Source organism: Halichoeres trimaculatus, unplaced genomic scaffold, assembly GCF_033239565.1.
Source record: "Halichoeres trimaculatus isolate MK-OKI-2021-1 unplaced genomic scaffold, fHalTri1.1 fHalTri1_scaffold_5, whole genome shotgun sequence".
Lineage (NCBI taxonomy): Eukaryota > Metazoa > Chordata > Actinopteri > Labriformes > Labridae > Halichoeres > Halichoeres trimaculatus.
In genome coordinates this window covers 35,819,283-35,837,247 of record NW_027437183.1, presented here as the reverse complement: position 1 = coordinate 35,837,247, position 17,965 = coordinate 35,819,283, and the positions used below count along the sequence as shown (strand labels likewise).

Below are 17,965 nucleotides of genomic sequence, written 5' to 3'. Positions count from 1 at the left end.
CAAAAACCTGAAACTTCTGTTTTGTCTTTAGATCGTTCAGCCTCTGCTATCTGTGCCCACAGGGTGTGAGTCTAAATGATTTTAAACTGTACACACCGGAGACACTAACATCTTCCTCACTGAGTCAACACCTCTGGCAGTCTTTCAGTTTATAACAAATTGGAAAAGAGCCAAACAAAACCTCTAAATCCAAACACACTCAAGACCAAGCAAGGAGATACTCCTGAGTTTGAGTGACAGCTGACAACAATCAGCTCTCAGCAACAAAGAGAAACAAAAATCAAAGTTGAAGACTTCAAACCCTGAAGTGAACCCTCTGTCCCTGAAACCACTTCAGACTATCTGACTTTAATAAACTCAGCTGAGGATCCAGAATAACAGATCCTGAGTCCAGCTTGTAGAGGCTGAGTGAATGTGGTCTGGACTCTGTGGAGGAGAGTCATGGTTTCACAGACGCTGTAGAAGGACAGAATACCTGCTCTGTGATCCAGGTACACTCCCACTCTGGAGGACGGAGGACCTGAAACAGGAGTTTGGACTTTGTTGAACCAAAAGTTATAACCGTTGTCGTCACAATCTAAAGCCCAAGATTTGTTGTTGTGTCCAAACAAACATTGATCTGAGCTCCCTGCTCTGCTGATTTTCTTGTATGAGACTGCTACAGTAACTCCTGTTCCTCCCCGCTCCACCTCCCAGTAACAACATCCAGTCAGACTCTCTCTGCTCAGGACCTGAAACCAACCAGTGAATCTGTCTGGGTGACGAGGATAAGACTGATGTTGAAGTGCAAATGTTGCTTTTCTGTTCCCCTCAGATAAGAACAGCAGTGTGTTTGCTGTGTTTGGATCCAGAGTGAGGTCACGTGAATACGTGAAGAACTCAGCTCTGGTTTTGGGTTCTGGCTGTGGCAGTAAAACCTCCACTCCAGTCAGTGTGTGTGAGATGTTTGTCCATCCCTCTCTCAGGGCGTCCTGTAGTTTAACTCTGACTTGTGACACAGCTGCTGTCACATCCTCAAAGTGTGTCAGAGGACGGATCTTGATGCTGGATGAGTGTGTAGATGGACTGAGTGCTGACACTGAGGGGCAGAGGTGTAGGTTGTGATCCTGTGTGTGTGACAGCTCGTGCAGCTCAGCGTCTTTCCTCTTCAGCTCAGTGATCTCCTGCTCCAGCTTCTCCTGAAGCTCTTTGACTCGACTCACTTCAGTTTGCTGCTGGGATCTGATCTGCTGCCTCACATCGGAGCGTCTTTTCTTCATGAGACGGATCAGCTTAGTGAACATCTTCTCACTGTGCTCCACGGCTTTATCAGCAGAGCCATTGATGGCCTCCAGCTCCTGTTGGAGCAGCTCCACATCTTTCTCTCTGTCCTGGATTCTCTGCTGGATGTTTCGTCGACTCCCCTCCAGCTCTCTCTGCCTCTCAGTACTTCCTGCTGCAGCCCAGACGCTGTTGTGGCCTTTGTGTTGGTCCACAGAGCAGAGATAACAGATAGACTGCTGATCAGTACCACAGAACGTCTTCCTCACCTCATCGTGAAGAGAGCACACGTTCTCCTGGAGCTTCTTGGACGGCTCCACCAGCTTGTGTTTCTTCAACGGAGGAGCGTCATAATGAGACTGAAGGTGTCTGTCACAGTAAGAAGCCAAACACTGCAGACAGGACTTCCAGGCTTTCACTTTCCTCCCAGTGCAGACATCACAGGCCACATCTTCAGGTCCAGCACAGCAGGGATCAGCAGGAGCAGCTGGGGGTCCAGTCTTCTTCAGTTCCTCCGCTAAAGCTGCTAACATGGTGTTTTTCTCCAGCACAGGCCTGGGAGTGAAGCTCTTCTTACACTGAGGACAGCTGTAGACTCTCTTATCATCCTCTGTGTCCCAGCGGGTTTTAATACAGCTCATGCAGAAGCTGTGTCCACAGGAAACAGCCACTGGATCTGTCAGGAGATCCAGACAGATCCAACAAGAGAAAGTTTCTTGGTCCAGCTGAATTTCTCTCTGCGCCATCTCTCCTCTCAGCACAGACTCCTAAAGTTTCACCTCCAACAACTGGTACTGACACCAGCACTGATTTCCACAGCATGTGTTCACAGTTTGAGGCGGAGCTTCCTGTCCCACATGCTGGTTACACCCAGCTGTAAACTGTAGATCTGAAGGGAAGGAAGAAGGAAATGTGAGGTCAGAGAGGAACAGGAAGCAGGAGGAGGAGTTAAAAATGTCATGAATCATGTTTCCATTCTGGAAGGACAGGCTCTCAACATGGATTCAGAAACACTGCAGATATTCTGACTGTGGTCACGTTTTAAACTTACCTTCATGTTTTTTTTAAATGTATATGATAATGTCTGTGTATCTGCTCTCTAGTTAACTTTGTTTTTATTGTAATGCAGCCTGGACACTCAACAACATTTTTTCTCTCAAAGAGTTTCTCCTAGATTAAAAAAGTCACATTTAACACATAAAAGAATTATAACCAAGCTCTGAAACATCTTGAAAGACATTTTTAGCTCTGAGCTGCCTTCTCACTGCTTTAACAAAGTGATGTAAGGTTACATGATGAGTCTGTAGCTGGTCAAAGACCATAACAGCATATCATTGTGTCATCTGTTCATACCTGGTTAATTTGAAGCTAAAAAGCAGTTTGCCTCAGGCCACATGTCGCCCCCTGCTGTCAGGTCAGAGGAGAAAGGAGCAGAGGGGAAATCATTGGAGGCTGGAATGACTGATGCTGGAAAGCTGAATGATTTTGGTGAATTCAACAATAAACTTTCAAATTTAAGCTCAAATTTAAACTGATGAAGTTTGTCACTGAGACTGTTCCAGATGTTTACATTTCTATTAAACAGTTTCTTCTGTGTACAACTTTATTTTTTGCACCATGTCCTTTTTGCGCAGTGAATTCAATTATTTTAAATATAAGTGTTTGGAGTTAAGACATGAGTATCTGTTGATGAAACACATCGATAACTGAGACATTACAGATGTTTTAAATTATATTAACTTTGTTAGCTTTATGAATATCCTGGTGTGATTTCACTGATTTCTATGGAGCTTTGTGATATTTTTAATGACCAGATCTTTAGCCTCCTTAGACCTTTCTATCTTATTCATTTGATGTTTTTTCAACAATTAAGAAACAAAATTCAGTCTGGAAAGAATTAATTATCATTTCATATTGAACAGACTTATCAGGTCAAACTAAAAAGAAACACAACACCTCTACAGGCAAATAGAAATGTGCCTTAAATCACACGAAGCAAAAACAAAATAAAACAAAAGTCTGACTAAATAAACCGCAGGACACCTGCGGTCCCCTAAACCCGGACTGAACTCTCAATGTTACTGAGTAGCGTCTTTCTTTTTTTTTTCATACCTGAGGATATTTATTTCTGCAAATACAATTCAACAGTAACAGGTCTTCAGATTTATTTTTTGCAAGTCCACAAATCCACTGCTGCGAGTGCTCAAATTGCAATTCCTGCGCGCTCTCACTTCTGCTCCCGTTTGACTGAGATCTTTGGTGCAACAGTAATTAAAGCACTTGCAAGATATGGGGGGGGGGGGGGTGTCTGTTGGGGAATGGCGGCTACTACGACCAATCGGAGCACGGCCCACCTTGGCCAATCAGAGCGGGGCAACTCTGGCAGGTCAGAGCGCTTGGGCGTGGACAAGGAGCAAATCTACCGCTGACAAGACCCTTCGCCGCCAGTGCTCAAATTACTTTTGCACCAAAGATCTTAGGCCCCATTTACACGACAACGTTTTATCTGAAAACGCTAAAACGCAGTGAAAACTCAGTGAAAAAAATCTGCGTTTGCACGGAAACACTGATGAACGCTGTAGTGAGCACCCCAGGCCTATAGGTGGTGCTATAACTGTCTTGTCCAGAAGCCGTTTTTGTGGGTTTCACCGAAGTAGAGTTGAGCCGATCATCTGGTGTATTGGGGAATACTAAGTCAAAAAGTGGAGCAACAGATGCAGATTTTGTTAAAATCAGTCAGCAGATGCAGCAGATTGAGCAGCACAAGCACAACATGGTAGTCCATGACGATCGTACCAACAGTACTGTTGTCCTGTTGTATGCGTGCGCAAGGCAGACTGTGACGTCATCATTTCCATTGAAAACGCCAGCTTACTGTTTACAGGGCAACAGTGTCAGGATCGTTCAAGAAATTCCAGTCTGGAGGCCGTTTTCAAGAGTTTTTTGCTTTAGGTCGGCTGAAACGCCATTTCGGTGTAAACGCGAGGCTGAAACACAACAAAACTGTTGCGGTTCACCCTAAAACCGTTGTCGTGTGAACAGCCCCTCAGACAAACGGGAGCAGAAGTGAGAGCGCGCAGGAATTTGAGCACTCGCAGCGGTTGATTTGTGCACTTGCAGATCATAAATTTGAAGACCTGTAACTGTTGAATTGTATTTGCAGAAAAATAATATCTTCATGTATGCACAAAAAAATTCTTCAACTACACAACTCCTAAAGCATTTTTTTTTGTGGATGCAATTTTTTTGTTACACATATGCAAATTTCTGGGTATCTTTTACTGAGACTTCAGATTTGTTTTGCACCCAAAATCTCAGACAAAGGGGAGCAAAAGTGAGAGTGTGCAGAAATTACAATTTGAGCACTCGCAGCAATGGATTTGTGCACTTGCAAAAAATAAATCTGAAGACCTGTAACTGTTGAATTGTATTTGCAGAAATAAATATCTTCAGGTATGCAAAAAAAAAAAATCTTCAACTACACAACTCCTAAAGCACTTTTATTTGTGAATGCAAATTTATCGTTACACATACTTAAATTTATGGTCATCTTTCTCTGTGCCTTTGAATTCGTATTGCACAAAATTTACCTTCATAATAACGATCCTAACCGAAAGTAGCGAAACACCAGAAAAGGGACAGGGAAAGAAACAAGGCAAACAAAAAAACAAAGCAAGAGACAAGGCAAACAAGTGGCGAAAGGTAATAAGAACATAACATATTAGCCAATGCTGAAAACACCAGTTCACCATTCACAGTGTGCTAGATGCTACAAACATTTTGGTTACCTCGGCTGTTCACAACCTCAGCTCGACACTCCGCCGGACATCAAGCAACACGATCACGATCTGCACTTCAAACAAGCAGAAACTCCACAGCCACACACACGAACAACGGTCCTGGGATTACAACAGTTTTTCTATTAGTAAATCATAATTCAACTACGACGAGATGACCCGCACCAGAGCTCTTAACTGCTCCTATCCCGGAAGTATGAAGAGAGAGGGAGAGAGGTAGTGATGGTCCGCTGATACCCAAGGCTCCGACACATGCGCCGTAGCTCATGAAGCAAACGTATCGAAGCACTGTGCCGGAGCGTGTATCCGTCATGTGCCGAGTGACGTCCGAAACAGTTGAGTGACGTATGAAACAGTTGAGTGTATCGAACCACTGCTGTGGCTCAGACATCAAACGAAGCACCTGATTGGCAGAGGTTCGGTTTGACAGTTACATTCAGTACTGAAGATCCAACATAACATGATAGACTACTCTGAGTAAAGTACAACAGTTATTGTAGGGCTAAGCATCATAATATGAGAATTATATATCACACAGAATCATGTCACAAATAGGTGCTTTGTAGTGAACTGCTACTATAATGGACTCGTAACTGGCATTTGTGAGTTAAATTCCTGTCCAATCATGCCAATGATAATATATTTTACTTAACAATATTAGACACCTGGCGTCAAAATCATCATCAAAATCTTTTAAGCTATGTGATATTTGAATTTGTTTTAGGTTGTAATATGACTACTGTCAGGCTTAAGTATGGAGCTACTGTGAACTTCAATTAGAAGTCACAAATACATTGTCTTTATTTTTCTTTTTCAAAATGTATTTTATTGTGTGAGTGACCGTGAAACCATTCATCCATGCAGTGTTCGTGAACAAAAACGCATTAGCGGGTCAAATCCCAAATGACTCATGAAACAATGACTTTATCATCATTTCAATTGCACTTCATTTTATTGACCACTAGATGACCTACTCGAGCATTGTATCATTGAAGCCTCGAGCAATGAAGCATTTTTTCGAATCAGGTGTCGAAGCCTCAACAAAGCCTCGAGCGCCCATCACTAGAGAGAGGAGGTGCTGCACGTAAATTTATCCCCTCCCCCGGGAGCGAGTTTTTTTTCCCCTAGGATGAAATCGGTAAATTCACGCCCCCAACCCATGTGATTGGTTCCTGCAAAGTCTCTCACTTCCACACGCTTCCACATCAAATGCTCGTATGTTTTTTAATTTTCACTGCAATTACAAAGCCGCTCCACCACGCTGTGTTGAAAGTGTTAAGTTCTTGAATCGAAATTTAACATGTGGTAATTCTATAGTAGTCTGAAATTTTAAATGTTATTCATTTTTGACGCTTTTTTAGTTTGATGCTTTTACTATTTATTAAAAAAAAAAATCAGCTTGGTTAATCATTTCTTTTTTTCTGTTAAACTCTGAAGCACTTTGAGCAGCATTTCATCTCATTAAAAGTGTTCTACAACCAGGCCTAGTTTGATTATAAATATGTACACATCATCATTACGATTATCACTAACCCAAATTGTATAACTAGATAACAATGCATAGATCTTTAGTTAATAGGATACATGGCTTCCTTGAAGTTGGACTACCAACCCCCCTCGGTCAGAACCATATGGAGCCGAAACGTTTTGAAGGAAACCCGCATTAGCTTTAAGGTAGGCGCGCATTTCCACTAGATGCAAAATAGCATCCAGGTGATGCTGTTACCAAACGTAATTAGTGCAGAATATTTTACTGTATTTCTAACCTCCAAAGCAGACTTTTCGAGTCTTCGCCTCCTATAGCCGCTTGCAATGCTGACAAAAGATAGCCATTACCACAGGAAAAGATTCAAAATCCGCGCGATTTTAGCGTGTTTCTTCTTGTTCTGATGGTATATATCATTCTCTGATATGTAAATATAAACTACCTGCGAGACGCCTCATTTCCCTCGGAGACCGATGGTGGAGCATGTAATGCACTCGATGCCAAATCAGCAGGATTACACAGAAGAAGAAGAGACTTTACAGGAACCAATCACATGGGTTGGCGGCGTGGATTTCTCCATTTCACATTTCATCCTAGGGAGAAAGATCTCGCCTTCGGTTGACAGAGGGCTCCTCAAACTTAGCTACACAAACCCACTGAAAACGGAAAACTGCCTGGATGTATCTAGCCCTGGTGAGTCTGAGGGTAAGAGCAGAGCATTGCTTTTAAATAAGTTAACAAGAGAGATTGTTATTACTACAGATGAAGAGCAGACCGGCTCGGCTTCCTGCAGTTTGTTCAGATTACGCTACAGTCAGATTTCAAAGTTAGAGACCTGATCTGTTAAACAAGTGAAGCAGGCATCAAGTGAGAGTCCCTGTTCACCGAAAAGTTTCATTTTCAATCCTGAAGTGGACACTGGATATACTTCCGTATTGATACGAGAAATATTTACACACACACACACACACACACACACACACACACACACACACACACACACACACACACACACCTTAGTGGAACAATAATCCTCAAGGGGGTGAATATTTTGTTATCAGGTTTTTAAGGGAACTTAAAAACTGTGGATGCTACGCTGAGGTAGACATGGAAATATGAGACGTGCTCATCAAGGTTCAGGTCCAGGACTGGTTCTCAGGTACTGATTATGGATCTTGGATCAAATTCCTGATGTGTGGACCCCCCTGCCAAAGAGTCAGTTGGTCCAGCAGATTTGGGGTAGTTGTCACTATGGTGAATGGATCAGAAGTAAATGAATTCTTCCAGAGTATGGACATGATATTAACTGGCTCTTTTGTTCTCCAGATCACTGAAGGCCAGTCTGTGTGCAGAGCAGACAGAGGCAGGGAAACATGGCGTGTACATCACAGTCTGCCCTGGAATATGTCAGTTCTGCCAGACTCCACCTTGTGACACACTTAAGGGACTTCTCAGTGATTGTCCAGAATCTGTATCAGGAAGAAGTGTTTCATGGTGAAGAGGTCAGTACGATACAGGCAGAAAGAAATGAGTTTGAAAAAGCAAGAAAAATACTGGACTCAGTCACAAAGAAAGGGGAAGAAGCCTGCTACAAGTTCCTCAGGGTTATTGACAGGACACGGAAGAGGACTTCAGGAAGGGGATCTGCTCATTCTGAGACAACAACTGAAGCTTCCTCTGAGACTGAAAAGTTTAACCTGTCCTACTGGATCAGCTGCTATCCTTTCAGAGAAGATGCTGGAAACTATGAGGGCCTCTCAGCAGGTAATTTGAAGCAGCATTTGGTTGATTTCAATGGGTGTATTTACTTTATGTGATGCACCTTCACGTGTCTGTGTACAAATTAAGTGAAGGCTCACTTCATTCGGGGTTGATTCTCTCACTGCTTAAATATTTCTTTCAGGTCCGAGATCATGCCAAAAGTACCAGGCAAAGCTGAAAACACGAGCACGAAAAAAGTCTTCTGAATTTTGGATGAGGAACAAAAAACTGCTTGAAGAAAGCTACAGCCCTGATCTGTGCTACAGTCCACTGGTATTAGTCACACAAGGACGTGAATCTCCATCGAAAACAAAGAAATTTAAGAGCAAAAAAAGCAAGATGAGTCGCCCTAAAAAGCTCAAGACGTACATCCCTGTGGACAAAGCCAACACATCTCCCCATGAGCTGCTGAAAACAAACCAAAACATACTCCTGGTTGGTAAACCTGGAATTGGAAAGACAGCACTATGTCATGAAATGTTCAAACTCTGGGCAGAAAAAGACAACAAGGAGCTGGATTACATGTTTTACTTTGACATGAGACAAACATCTGACTTCCCAGAGAGGATGAGCTTGGAGGAACTCCTTTTCCGTGTGTGCAGTGAGCCCGATGAGGGTAAAGAGGAGGTCTTAGCGGACATAAAGAAATTCTCTGATAACGTCACGGTGGTTTTTGATGGAATCACAGATCTCTCCTTTGCACTGGTGAAAAGCGTGGTGGAGAGGGACCTACTCCCCAACGCCAAAGTCATCATAACCTGCAGACCAGACGATGAAGACGACCTCTTTTCTGGAGACTTCCTCAGAGTGGAGGTGAAAGGCTTCAGTGAGCAGACCATCAGGAACTACTTCTCAGTAATTCTTGGCGAGGACCACAAGAAGGTTTTGTGTCACTTGGAGTTGTTCACTCTTTGCCATGTCCCGATGTACGCTCTGATGGTGGCTGCCTGTTTTCTATCCAAGACACCAGAAGACTCGCCACAGCCGTGCAGCATGACAGAAATATACATCAATATTGTCCGGTTTTGCCTTCAGAGGAGCAGCAACAAAACAATCAGGTTCCTCAATTCCTTCATCCAGGAGAAGAAAGACAAAATCCTTTCTTTGGCTGAGCTTGCTTTTCATGCAACCAAGAGAAAAAGTGTGAACTTAATGGACCTTCCCTGTGAAGACAGCTGTGTGCTCTGCTTCCTGAAACCCCTTGTTGTCAAAGTGGCTCCCACTGAAACAAGAACAACATATGCGTTTCTCCACTACACAGTGCAGGAGTTTTTTGCATCTCTGTGGCTCCTGAAGAATCCAGATCAGATCAATGGTGTTTTTCAGCAATGCCTCACAGAGGAGGGGAAACACATGAAACACCTGATCCCTTTCATGTGTCGACTGTTAACTGAGAAGAGCCCCAGTTTGTTGGAGCACCTGGTTCCAGCTCAGGAGTTGAAAAGTACATCTAGCTGGATCTTCAAGGAGATGAGAAGCACATTTTGTCCTGGTGTGGACCAGCTGTTCTTTTGCCAGTGCTTGTATGAGTCACAGTGTCCTGCTGCATGTGTGGACTTCCTGGAAACACTTGACTACCATCTTGATCTCAGTGCTGAGAGTCTTGATTCCTATCTTTGCTGTGCTGTGGCCAATGTGGTCACAATGTCGAAGGAGAGGAAGGTTGGGCTGAACCTGGAGGACGTGTCTGTGTCAGAACAAGGAATCACAAGACTGATTGGATGTCTTGATAATGTCTTATGGTACGTCTTAAAGGTGTCACAGTGCTGCTCAAATTACAACGTGCAGAAATAAAATGAGCCCATGATCATAACCAGGATCAGTTTTTATAAGAACTGGATAAAAAGTATTAACCTCTGCAGTTAAACAGCCTTGTTTCTCTTCTCTGCTCCTTTATAATATGGGAATGGGCTCTGTTTCTCCTTTGAATCACAGGTGTGACCCTCTGCCACGACAGATGTGGAGGATTGTCTTTCTCAGTGAAGGACAGCTCAATGACGCCAGCCTGCTCAGCTGTGATGGGGACCAGTTGAACCTCCCTCTTCAGGGTAGAAGAGAGCTGTTTGAAAGGGCAGCAAACATCTTACAGAAGAATCCAACGAAGGTGAACGTTTGCCTTCACTGGGACAGCAGAGCAACTACTGTCTGCCCGAGTCTGAGCGAGTCCCTCCTCAAAGCTCTGCCCTGCATCAGGTCACTCAGGTGAGCAGCTTCTGGATGATCTAACATGCAAACTACAGAGAGGGGAGAGGTCTTAATAAGCCCCCTCTACCCCAAACAAAGGTGTGAGTCAGTAAATAACCCAACTCACTGAGCAGAGAGAAAACACAGCCTCTTTCCAAATGATTACCTGGAAATCATTTCTCTGTAGATTTGATTGATTATCTGAAGCTGAACAAAATCTATTTTTATTTCAGAGGATCATTATTCAAGGAGGCATGTGTAATGTGAATAGTTGTACAGCTCATGTAATGCATTCATTGATATATATTTTTTTTAATCTTTCAGCTTCAGGATGAGCGATACAGGTCCAGGACTGCAGGACAAGAAGGAAAGGGACAGGAAACTGAAGGAGACAAGAAAGAAGCTGTTCCTGGATTTATGTCTGAAAGCAGCACTCCACAAAGAACAGAGCATTCAAGATGTACTGCTAAGGTTAAAGTCATTGTTTTCAGTTAACAACGAGCAGGAGTTCATCCTCGATTTATATCAACACATGGAGAGTGAAGGCTGTTTAAGTGTTATTCCAAGACTCAGACTCAAAACTCTTTTCAAGTCAACTCCTGCAGTCTGGATCATCGACCTCTCAGAGAGAAAGACCTCCATCCTCCTGGAAGTGCTGAAACTCCAACCAGAGAAGAAACATGTGATGCTGTGGAGCTGGTCATATGAAGAGAGTGAAGTGAGGACTTTCCTGCAGTGTCTGCCTTATATCTCACAGCTCAGGTAAATGAACAGTTCTTCACACATCAGTGCTCAGCTGTTGAGGTGTGCTCCTCCATCTCAGTCAGCTCACTGTGACATTCTGGGTGAAGGTCCAGGAGAGTTATAATCCAGAGGGCTGGATGAAAGTTTGTTCATTTGAGTTAAAGTTGATCAGGACATTGTGTGAAAGTCTAAGTCACATGTCAGTTCTTCTCTTTTTATTTTAAGAACATATCTTTATATTCAAGGTCACTGACAGGTTAAAGCAGCTAAAAAGTACTGATCCTGTTCTCTGGTCTATGAGTTCAATGAGGATTTTTTTCTGAGACAGAACGACTCTGAGCCAATAAATGAACTAAGGCTGAATGTGGGTCTGAAAAGATCTGAAGAGTTTAAACACTGATAAAGATCAACAACTATCACTGATTAATATTTAAGATGATTCTAATGTCCTCAGGGTGTAATGAGTGACCTGCTCTAACACTGGACTTTAACATTATTAACATCACGAGGTTTCACTGACAGAGGCCAAACATGAAGTGTGGTATCTGTAGGCTCAGATCTGATTGATTGATCAGTTACTGTGTGAAGTTTTCTTTGGCTCCTCCTGCTGCTTCATGAGCTGTATCCCAGTTTATCAAACTATCTGTGGATGCAGAGGAGAGGACAGAGCTCTGAGGATGGACTCAAGTCAGAAAACCTGTTCTGAAGATCTTCATCTGGTGTCAGGGATCAGTCCTCTACATTTAATGGACTTGGTTCAGAGTAGTTTGAGTTTTAGATTGAGGAGAGGAACTGTTCTCTGCTCACAAACAGCTATTTGTTAGCTTTTAGTAGAAACACTCCATCAGTAAAACATGTCTCCTTTCCTGCTGTTAACATCACATCCTGACAAACTTTTCATCTTCTGTTTCAGTTTCTATTACTGGTCTGAAAATAACATCAAGTTGTGTGGGAGACTGTTCTGTGCAGCAGCAGAGAGAGATCAGCAGGAAGGAGGGAACACACTGGATCTGTTAGCATCACTGTGCACACATCAAGGGTTCCCTTTACCAAACACAGAAAAAGCCTACCAGTGTGGTTTTCTTCTGGATCTGTTCTCCTACATTAAGGTCTATGAGACAGAAACAGGCCTTAGTGTTCTTCCATCTCTACAGTCAGTTTTCAAGTCAACTCCTGCAGTCTGGATCATCGACCTCTCAGAGAGAAAGACCTCCATCCTCCTGGAAGTGCTGAAACTCCAACCAGAGAATAAACATGTGATGCTGTGGGGCTCGTCATATGGAGAGAGAGGAGTGAGGACTTTCCTGCAGTGTCTGCCTTATATCTCACAGCTCAGGTAAATGAACAGTTCTTCACACATCTGTGCTTAGCTGTTGAGGTGTGCTCCTCCATCTCAGTCAGCTCACTGTGACATTCAGGGTGAAGGTTACTCTCAAAACTTCTTGAGAAAAATATTTCAAACAGAAAGATGGTGAATGATGCTCATTTTCAAATCCAAGGAGGGGATCTGCAGCTTGTTTTTAAACCATGAAGATCAACAGATCAAATATAAAAGACACAAACTTTCTATACTTTAAAGAAGATCAAAATCTGTACTGCTAAATGAGGATGCAGATCTCAGTGTGTGCAGAAGTTTAAAGCTGTGATCCCCAGCAGTGACAGGCTGTAAACTGTTCATTTAGTCATGTTGTTATTTCTCAACCCTATTGAAAACCTCCAGTGGTCCGTTTCACAAAGCAGGTCTAATGAAAACCCGGAGTCTGTTGACTCTGAAATAAATGAAACTCTGGGTTTTTGGTTTTAGAAAGGGAGGTTAATCAAACCTGAAAAAGAGGGGAAAGTCAAGCCTGTTTCACTAAGAGGTTTAACTAAAACTCTGTGTCTGTTGCTCTGGCAACAGAGTCTCTGGATCAAACCTGGTCAGGAGCAGGTTTTTCTCTGTCTCCACCCTCTGTCAGAGCCACACGCAATTTCAATTCCTTATCTATTCAGTCAGCAGTGAGTTTTGGGATAGCCTTGTTTAGCTGTCTGTCATTAAAAAAGGAAAATAAAAATCCTAAAAAAAACCCAGTCAGTAGTTCATCATCAGGCACAGTAGGTGTTACCGAGCATTCTCACTGACATGGCATGTTCTTTTGTCAACAATCCTGTGGATGAAGGTGCAGCATTACTGCGCAGAGAATTAAAAATGTGTCAGGAGTTGATCATCAGACCGCACATGTAATCGCATTTCCAGACAGTTAACTTACTGAGTGTGACAGTTTCACGTCTCAGTCAATCATTTACATACACAACTTGATCCATCCTTACATTTGAAACATTACTGCTCACAGTCATGTGCTCACTTCCCAGCAGATATTGTGTGTTGCACTGTTTCTTTGTAAACAGAAGTTTTTGTATGTAGATACTGAGCAGTTAAGGCATCTGTAAGTGTGCCTCACCATGAAACAGCTTTTACCAGTCTTTGTGGTTTTCCTTTTCTTTCTGTTGGCTGAGTAGAAGTCTGAGTGAGTTTAACTGAGCTTAGTTATTTAACAGAATGTGATATTGATGAGAAAGTCATTTATGTATGTGAAAACAACATTATTTTTAGAATAAAACCACTGCACAGTCAAACAGCCACTTAATGTTTACTCTACAATGTGAAGCATGTTAAAAATGAGGTAAACCCCATGAGACTATGCTGAGATTTTACCTGCTTGAACAGTGCTTTTTAATATTTACAACACAATCTTTATTAAGTCAGTGTTAAAAAGAACACTCAAGGGGTAACTTTGAGGAAAAGTAGAAAACCTTGGCAGTAAGAAGTATATCAATAATCAAAAAATAATGTTAGTTAACAGATGAAACCAGTGGATCTCTCAGAGACTGTGTTCAAAGCAAAATATTTCCTGTTTAATCATTAACTCATCATTCTCCTGAGCACCCCACGGGTACTGACAAATCCAAAGTAAATCTCAACCAAAATAATTCCCCAATCTCTGCCTTTTTCAATCCAAAATTGTATAAAAGTCCCAGACTGACAAAAATAATCTACGTGTCCTTTTTCGAGCTATTTCAAATTATCTTTGACTCAGGTTTTGGTCCTTGACTCACACAACACAAAACATCATTGAATCCACAAGGAAACAAAAGATAAATCCACAGGGAAAAAATGCCCCAAACCAAAAATACTTGATGGATCAACAAAAACACTGATTTACCAGGGAAAAAAAGAGAGAAAGAATCAAAATCCCACAGAATCCTGGAGACTTAAATCCAGAGCAAAAACCTTTCAGCTCCTGGCACATATCTTATCCTTAGCTGCTGCCATGAGCACTTCACTCCCGCACGATTGCACCTAAGTTAAATGATTTAAACTAATATGCATCAATTCAAACAGCTGTAATGTTATTGAGATTGCAAAGGACCACATTTATACTTACACATTGACCCGAGCAGCAATGTTCTCCATGCTGTCTCCCTCTGTTGCAGCTGCAGCTGTGTTAGTCTATTTTTCTAAAAACATGCTCAAACTCTTCATCTGAGCGCATTAAAACTTGTAGTTGAATTGGGGGTGAAAATTGTGTCCCTCTTCCTCTCTGTTGTCATGGTGTATCATTGTATCTGGGCTCCACTGATGATGGCTTTTTATGGTTGGGCTGCACACGCTTAACTCCAGGTGAAACTACTCTGAGCTGATATAACTAACTCAAATCAGCTGTTCTGAAACCCAAAACTCAGAGTTTTCTATCCCAAAGTAGATCAACTCACAGTTTAGAATTAGACTCAGAGTTTACTAACACTGCTTTGTGGAACAGACCTCTGGTACTTTCATTTAAACTACCTCACAGATCCCTTTTCTAAACATTTCATCATCATTTAAGAAGATCTTTGTTTATTTTATATTTAACCCTGTTATCTAAATTTGATGTGTTGCTTGTTTTGTTTGAAGCCACTGACATCTTACATTGATTTAATGCTAATATTTAAATCTATTAATTCTGTTCATTCTTCATTGTTTACTTATTTCTTATCACTGACATCATGCTGCTGATGTTCTATAGCAGAGAGATCACAAGAGGATTGATAAAATGTTCCCGTGTCTGAATCTGATTAAACAACTACAAATTATGTTATGAGAATGGAACAGGGCACACTTCAAGAAACTCAACCAAACAGCAGCTTAACTCTTTATTGTTCTTTGATTTTTACTGAATGTTGAGAGGTCAAACATGAAGTGTGGTATCTGTAGGCTCAGATCTGATTGATTGATCAGTTACTGTGTGAAGTTTTCTTTGGCTCCTCCTGCTGCTTCATGAGCTGTATCCCAGTTTATCAAACTATCTGTGGATGCAGAGGAGAGGACAGAGCTCTGAGGATGGACTCAAGTCAGAAAACCTGTTCTGAAGATCTTCATCTGGTGTCAGGGATCAGTCCTCTACATTTAATGGACTTGGTTCAGAGTAGTTTGAGTTTTAGATTGAGGAGAGGAACTGTTCTCTGCTCACAAACAGCTATTTGTTAGCTTTTAGTAGAAACACTCCATCAGTAAAACATGTCTCCTTTCCTGCTGTTAACATCACATCCTGACAAACTTTTCATCTTCTGTTTCAGTTTCTATGACTGGCCTGAAAATGGAGTCAAGTTGTGTGGGAGACTGTTCTGTGCAGCAGCAGAGAGAGATCAGCAGGAAGGAGGGAACACACTGGATCTGTTAGCATCACTGTGCACACATCAAGATTTCCCTTTAGCAAACACTGAAAAAGCCTACCAGTGTGGTTTTCTTCTGGATCTGTTCTCCTACATTAAGGTCTATGAGACAGAAACAGGCCTTAGTGTTCTTCCATCTCTACAGTCAGTTTTCAAGTCAACTCCTGCAGTCTGGATCATCGACCTCTCAGAGAGAAAGACCTCCATCCTCCTGGAAGTGCTGAAACTCCAACCAGAGAAGAAACATGTGATGCTGTGGAGCTGGTCATATGAAGAGAGTGAAGTGAGGACTTTCCTGCAGTGTCTGCCTTATATCTCACAGCTCAGGTAAATGAACAGTTCTTCACACATCTGTGCTTAGCTGTTGAGGTGTGCTCCTCCATCTCAGTCAGCTCACTGTGACATTCTGGGTGAAGGTCCAGGAGAGTTATAATCCAGAGGGCTGGATGAAAGTTTGTTCATTTGAGTTAAAGTTGATCAGGACATTGTGTGAAAGTCTAAGTCACATGTCAGTTCTTCTCTTTTTATTTTAAGAACATATCTTTATATTCAAGGTCACTGACAGGTTAAAGCAGCTAAAAAGTACTGATCCTGTTCTCTGGTCTATGAGTTCAATGAGGATTTTTTTCTGAGACAGAACGACTCTGAGCCAATAAATGAACTAAGGCTGAATGTGGGTCTGAAAAGATCTGAAGAGTTTAAACACTGATAAAGATCAACAACTATCACTGATTAATATTTAAGATGATTCTAATGTCCTCAGGGTGTAATGAGTGACCTGCTCTAACACTGGACTTTAACATTATTAACATCACGAGGTTTCACTGACAGAGGCCAAACATGAAGTGTGGTATCTGTAGGCTCAGATCTGATTGATTGATCAGTTACTGTGTGAAGTTTTCTTTGGCTCCTCCTGCTGCTTCATGAGCTGTATCCCAGTTTATCAAACTATCTGTGGATGCAGAGGAGAGGACAGAGCTCTGAGGATGGACTCAAGTCAGAAAACCTGTTCTGAAGATCTTCATCTGGTGTCAGGGATCAGTCCTCTACATTTAATGGACTTGGTTCAGAGTAGTTTGAGTTTTAGATTGAGGAGAGGAACTGTTCTCTGCTCACAAACAGCTATTTGTTAGCTTTTAGTAGAAACACTCCATCAGTAAAACATGTCTCCTTTCCTGCTGTTAACATCACATCCTGACAAACTTTTCATCTTCTGTTTCAGTTTCTATTACTGGTCTGAAAATAACATCAAGTTGTGTGGGAGACTGTTCTGTGCAGCAGCAGAGAGAGATCAGCAGGAAGGAGGGAACACACTGGATCTGTTAGCATCACTGTGCACACATCAAGGGTTCCCTTTACCAAACACAGAAAAAGCCTACCAGTGTGGTTTTCTTCTGGATCTGTTCTCCTACATTAAGGTCTATGAGACAGAAACAGGCCTTAGTGTTCTTCCATCTCTACAGTCAGTTTTCAAGTCAACTCCTGCAGTCTGGATCATCGACCTCTCAGAGAGAAAGACCTCCATCCTCCTGGAAGTGCTGAAACTCCAACCAGAGAATAAACATGTGATGCTGTGGGGCTCGTCATATGGAGAGAGAGGAGTGAGGACTTTCCTGCAGTGTCTGCCTTATATCTCACAGCTCAGGTAAATGAACAGTTCTTCACACATCTGTGCTTAGCTGTTGAGGTGTGCTCCTCCATCTCAGTCAGCTCACTGTGACATTCAGGGTGAAGGTTACTCTCAAAACTTCTTGAGAAAAATATTTCAAACAGAAAGATAGTGAATGATGCTCATTTTCAAATCCAAGGAGGGGATCTGCAGCTTGTTTTTAAACCATGAAGATCAACAGATCAAATATAAAAGACACAAACTTTCTATACTTTAAAGAAGATCAAAATCTGTACTGCTAAATGAGGATGCAGATCTCAGTGTGTGCAGAAGTTTAAAGCTGTGATCCCCAGCAGTGACAGGCTGTAAACTGTTCATTTAGTCATGTTGTTATTTCTCAACCCTATTGAAAACCTCCAGTGGTCCGTTTCA

General features: G+C 42.2%; 2 protein-coding genes across 2 annotated transcripts; one reads left to right on the top strand and one right to left on the bottom strand.

Annotated features, from left to right (window-relative positions):
* Positions 1 to 338: 338 nt before the first annotated feature.
* On the bottom strand, positions 339 to 2,036 carry LOC141790171 (E3 ubiquitin-protein ligase TRIM16-like). Its single transcript, XM_074669851.1, has one exon. The coding sequence runs from the start codon at positions 2,004 to 2,006 to the stop codon at positions 339 to 341; it is 1,668 nt and encodes a 555-aa protein (XP_074525952.1). The 5' UTR covers positions 2,007 to 2,036.
* A 5,072-nt stretch (positions 2,037 to 7,108) lies between these two features.
* Positions 7,109 to 17,573, top strand: LOC141790359 (uncharacterized). The gene is made up of 8 exons (XM_074670183.1): positions 7,109 to 7,236; positions 7,870 to 8,307; positions 8,447 to 10,046; positions 10,240 to 10,506; positions 10,813 to 11,250; positions 12,146 to 12,568; positions 15,829 to 16,251; positions 17,147 to 17,573. Exons 2-8 carry the CDS (start codon positions 7,917 to 7,919, stop codon positions 17,571 to 17,573), a joined length of 3,969 nt encoding a protein of 1,322 aa, XP_074526284.1. The 5' UTR covers positions 7,109 to 7,236; positions 7,870 to 7,916.
* The last annotated feature ends 392 nt before the right edge of the window (positions 17,574 to 17,965 follow it).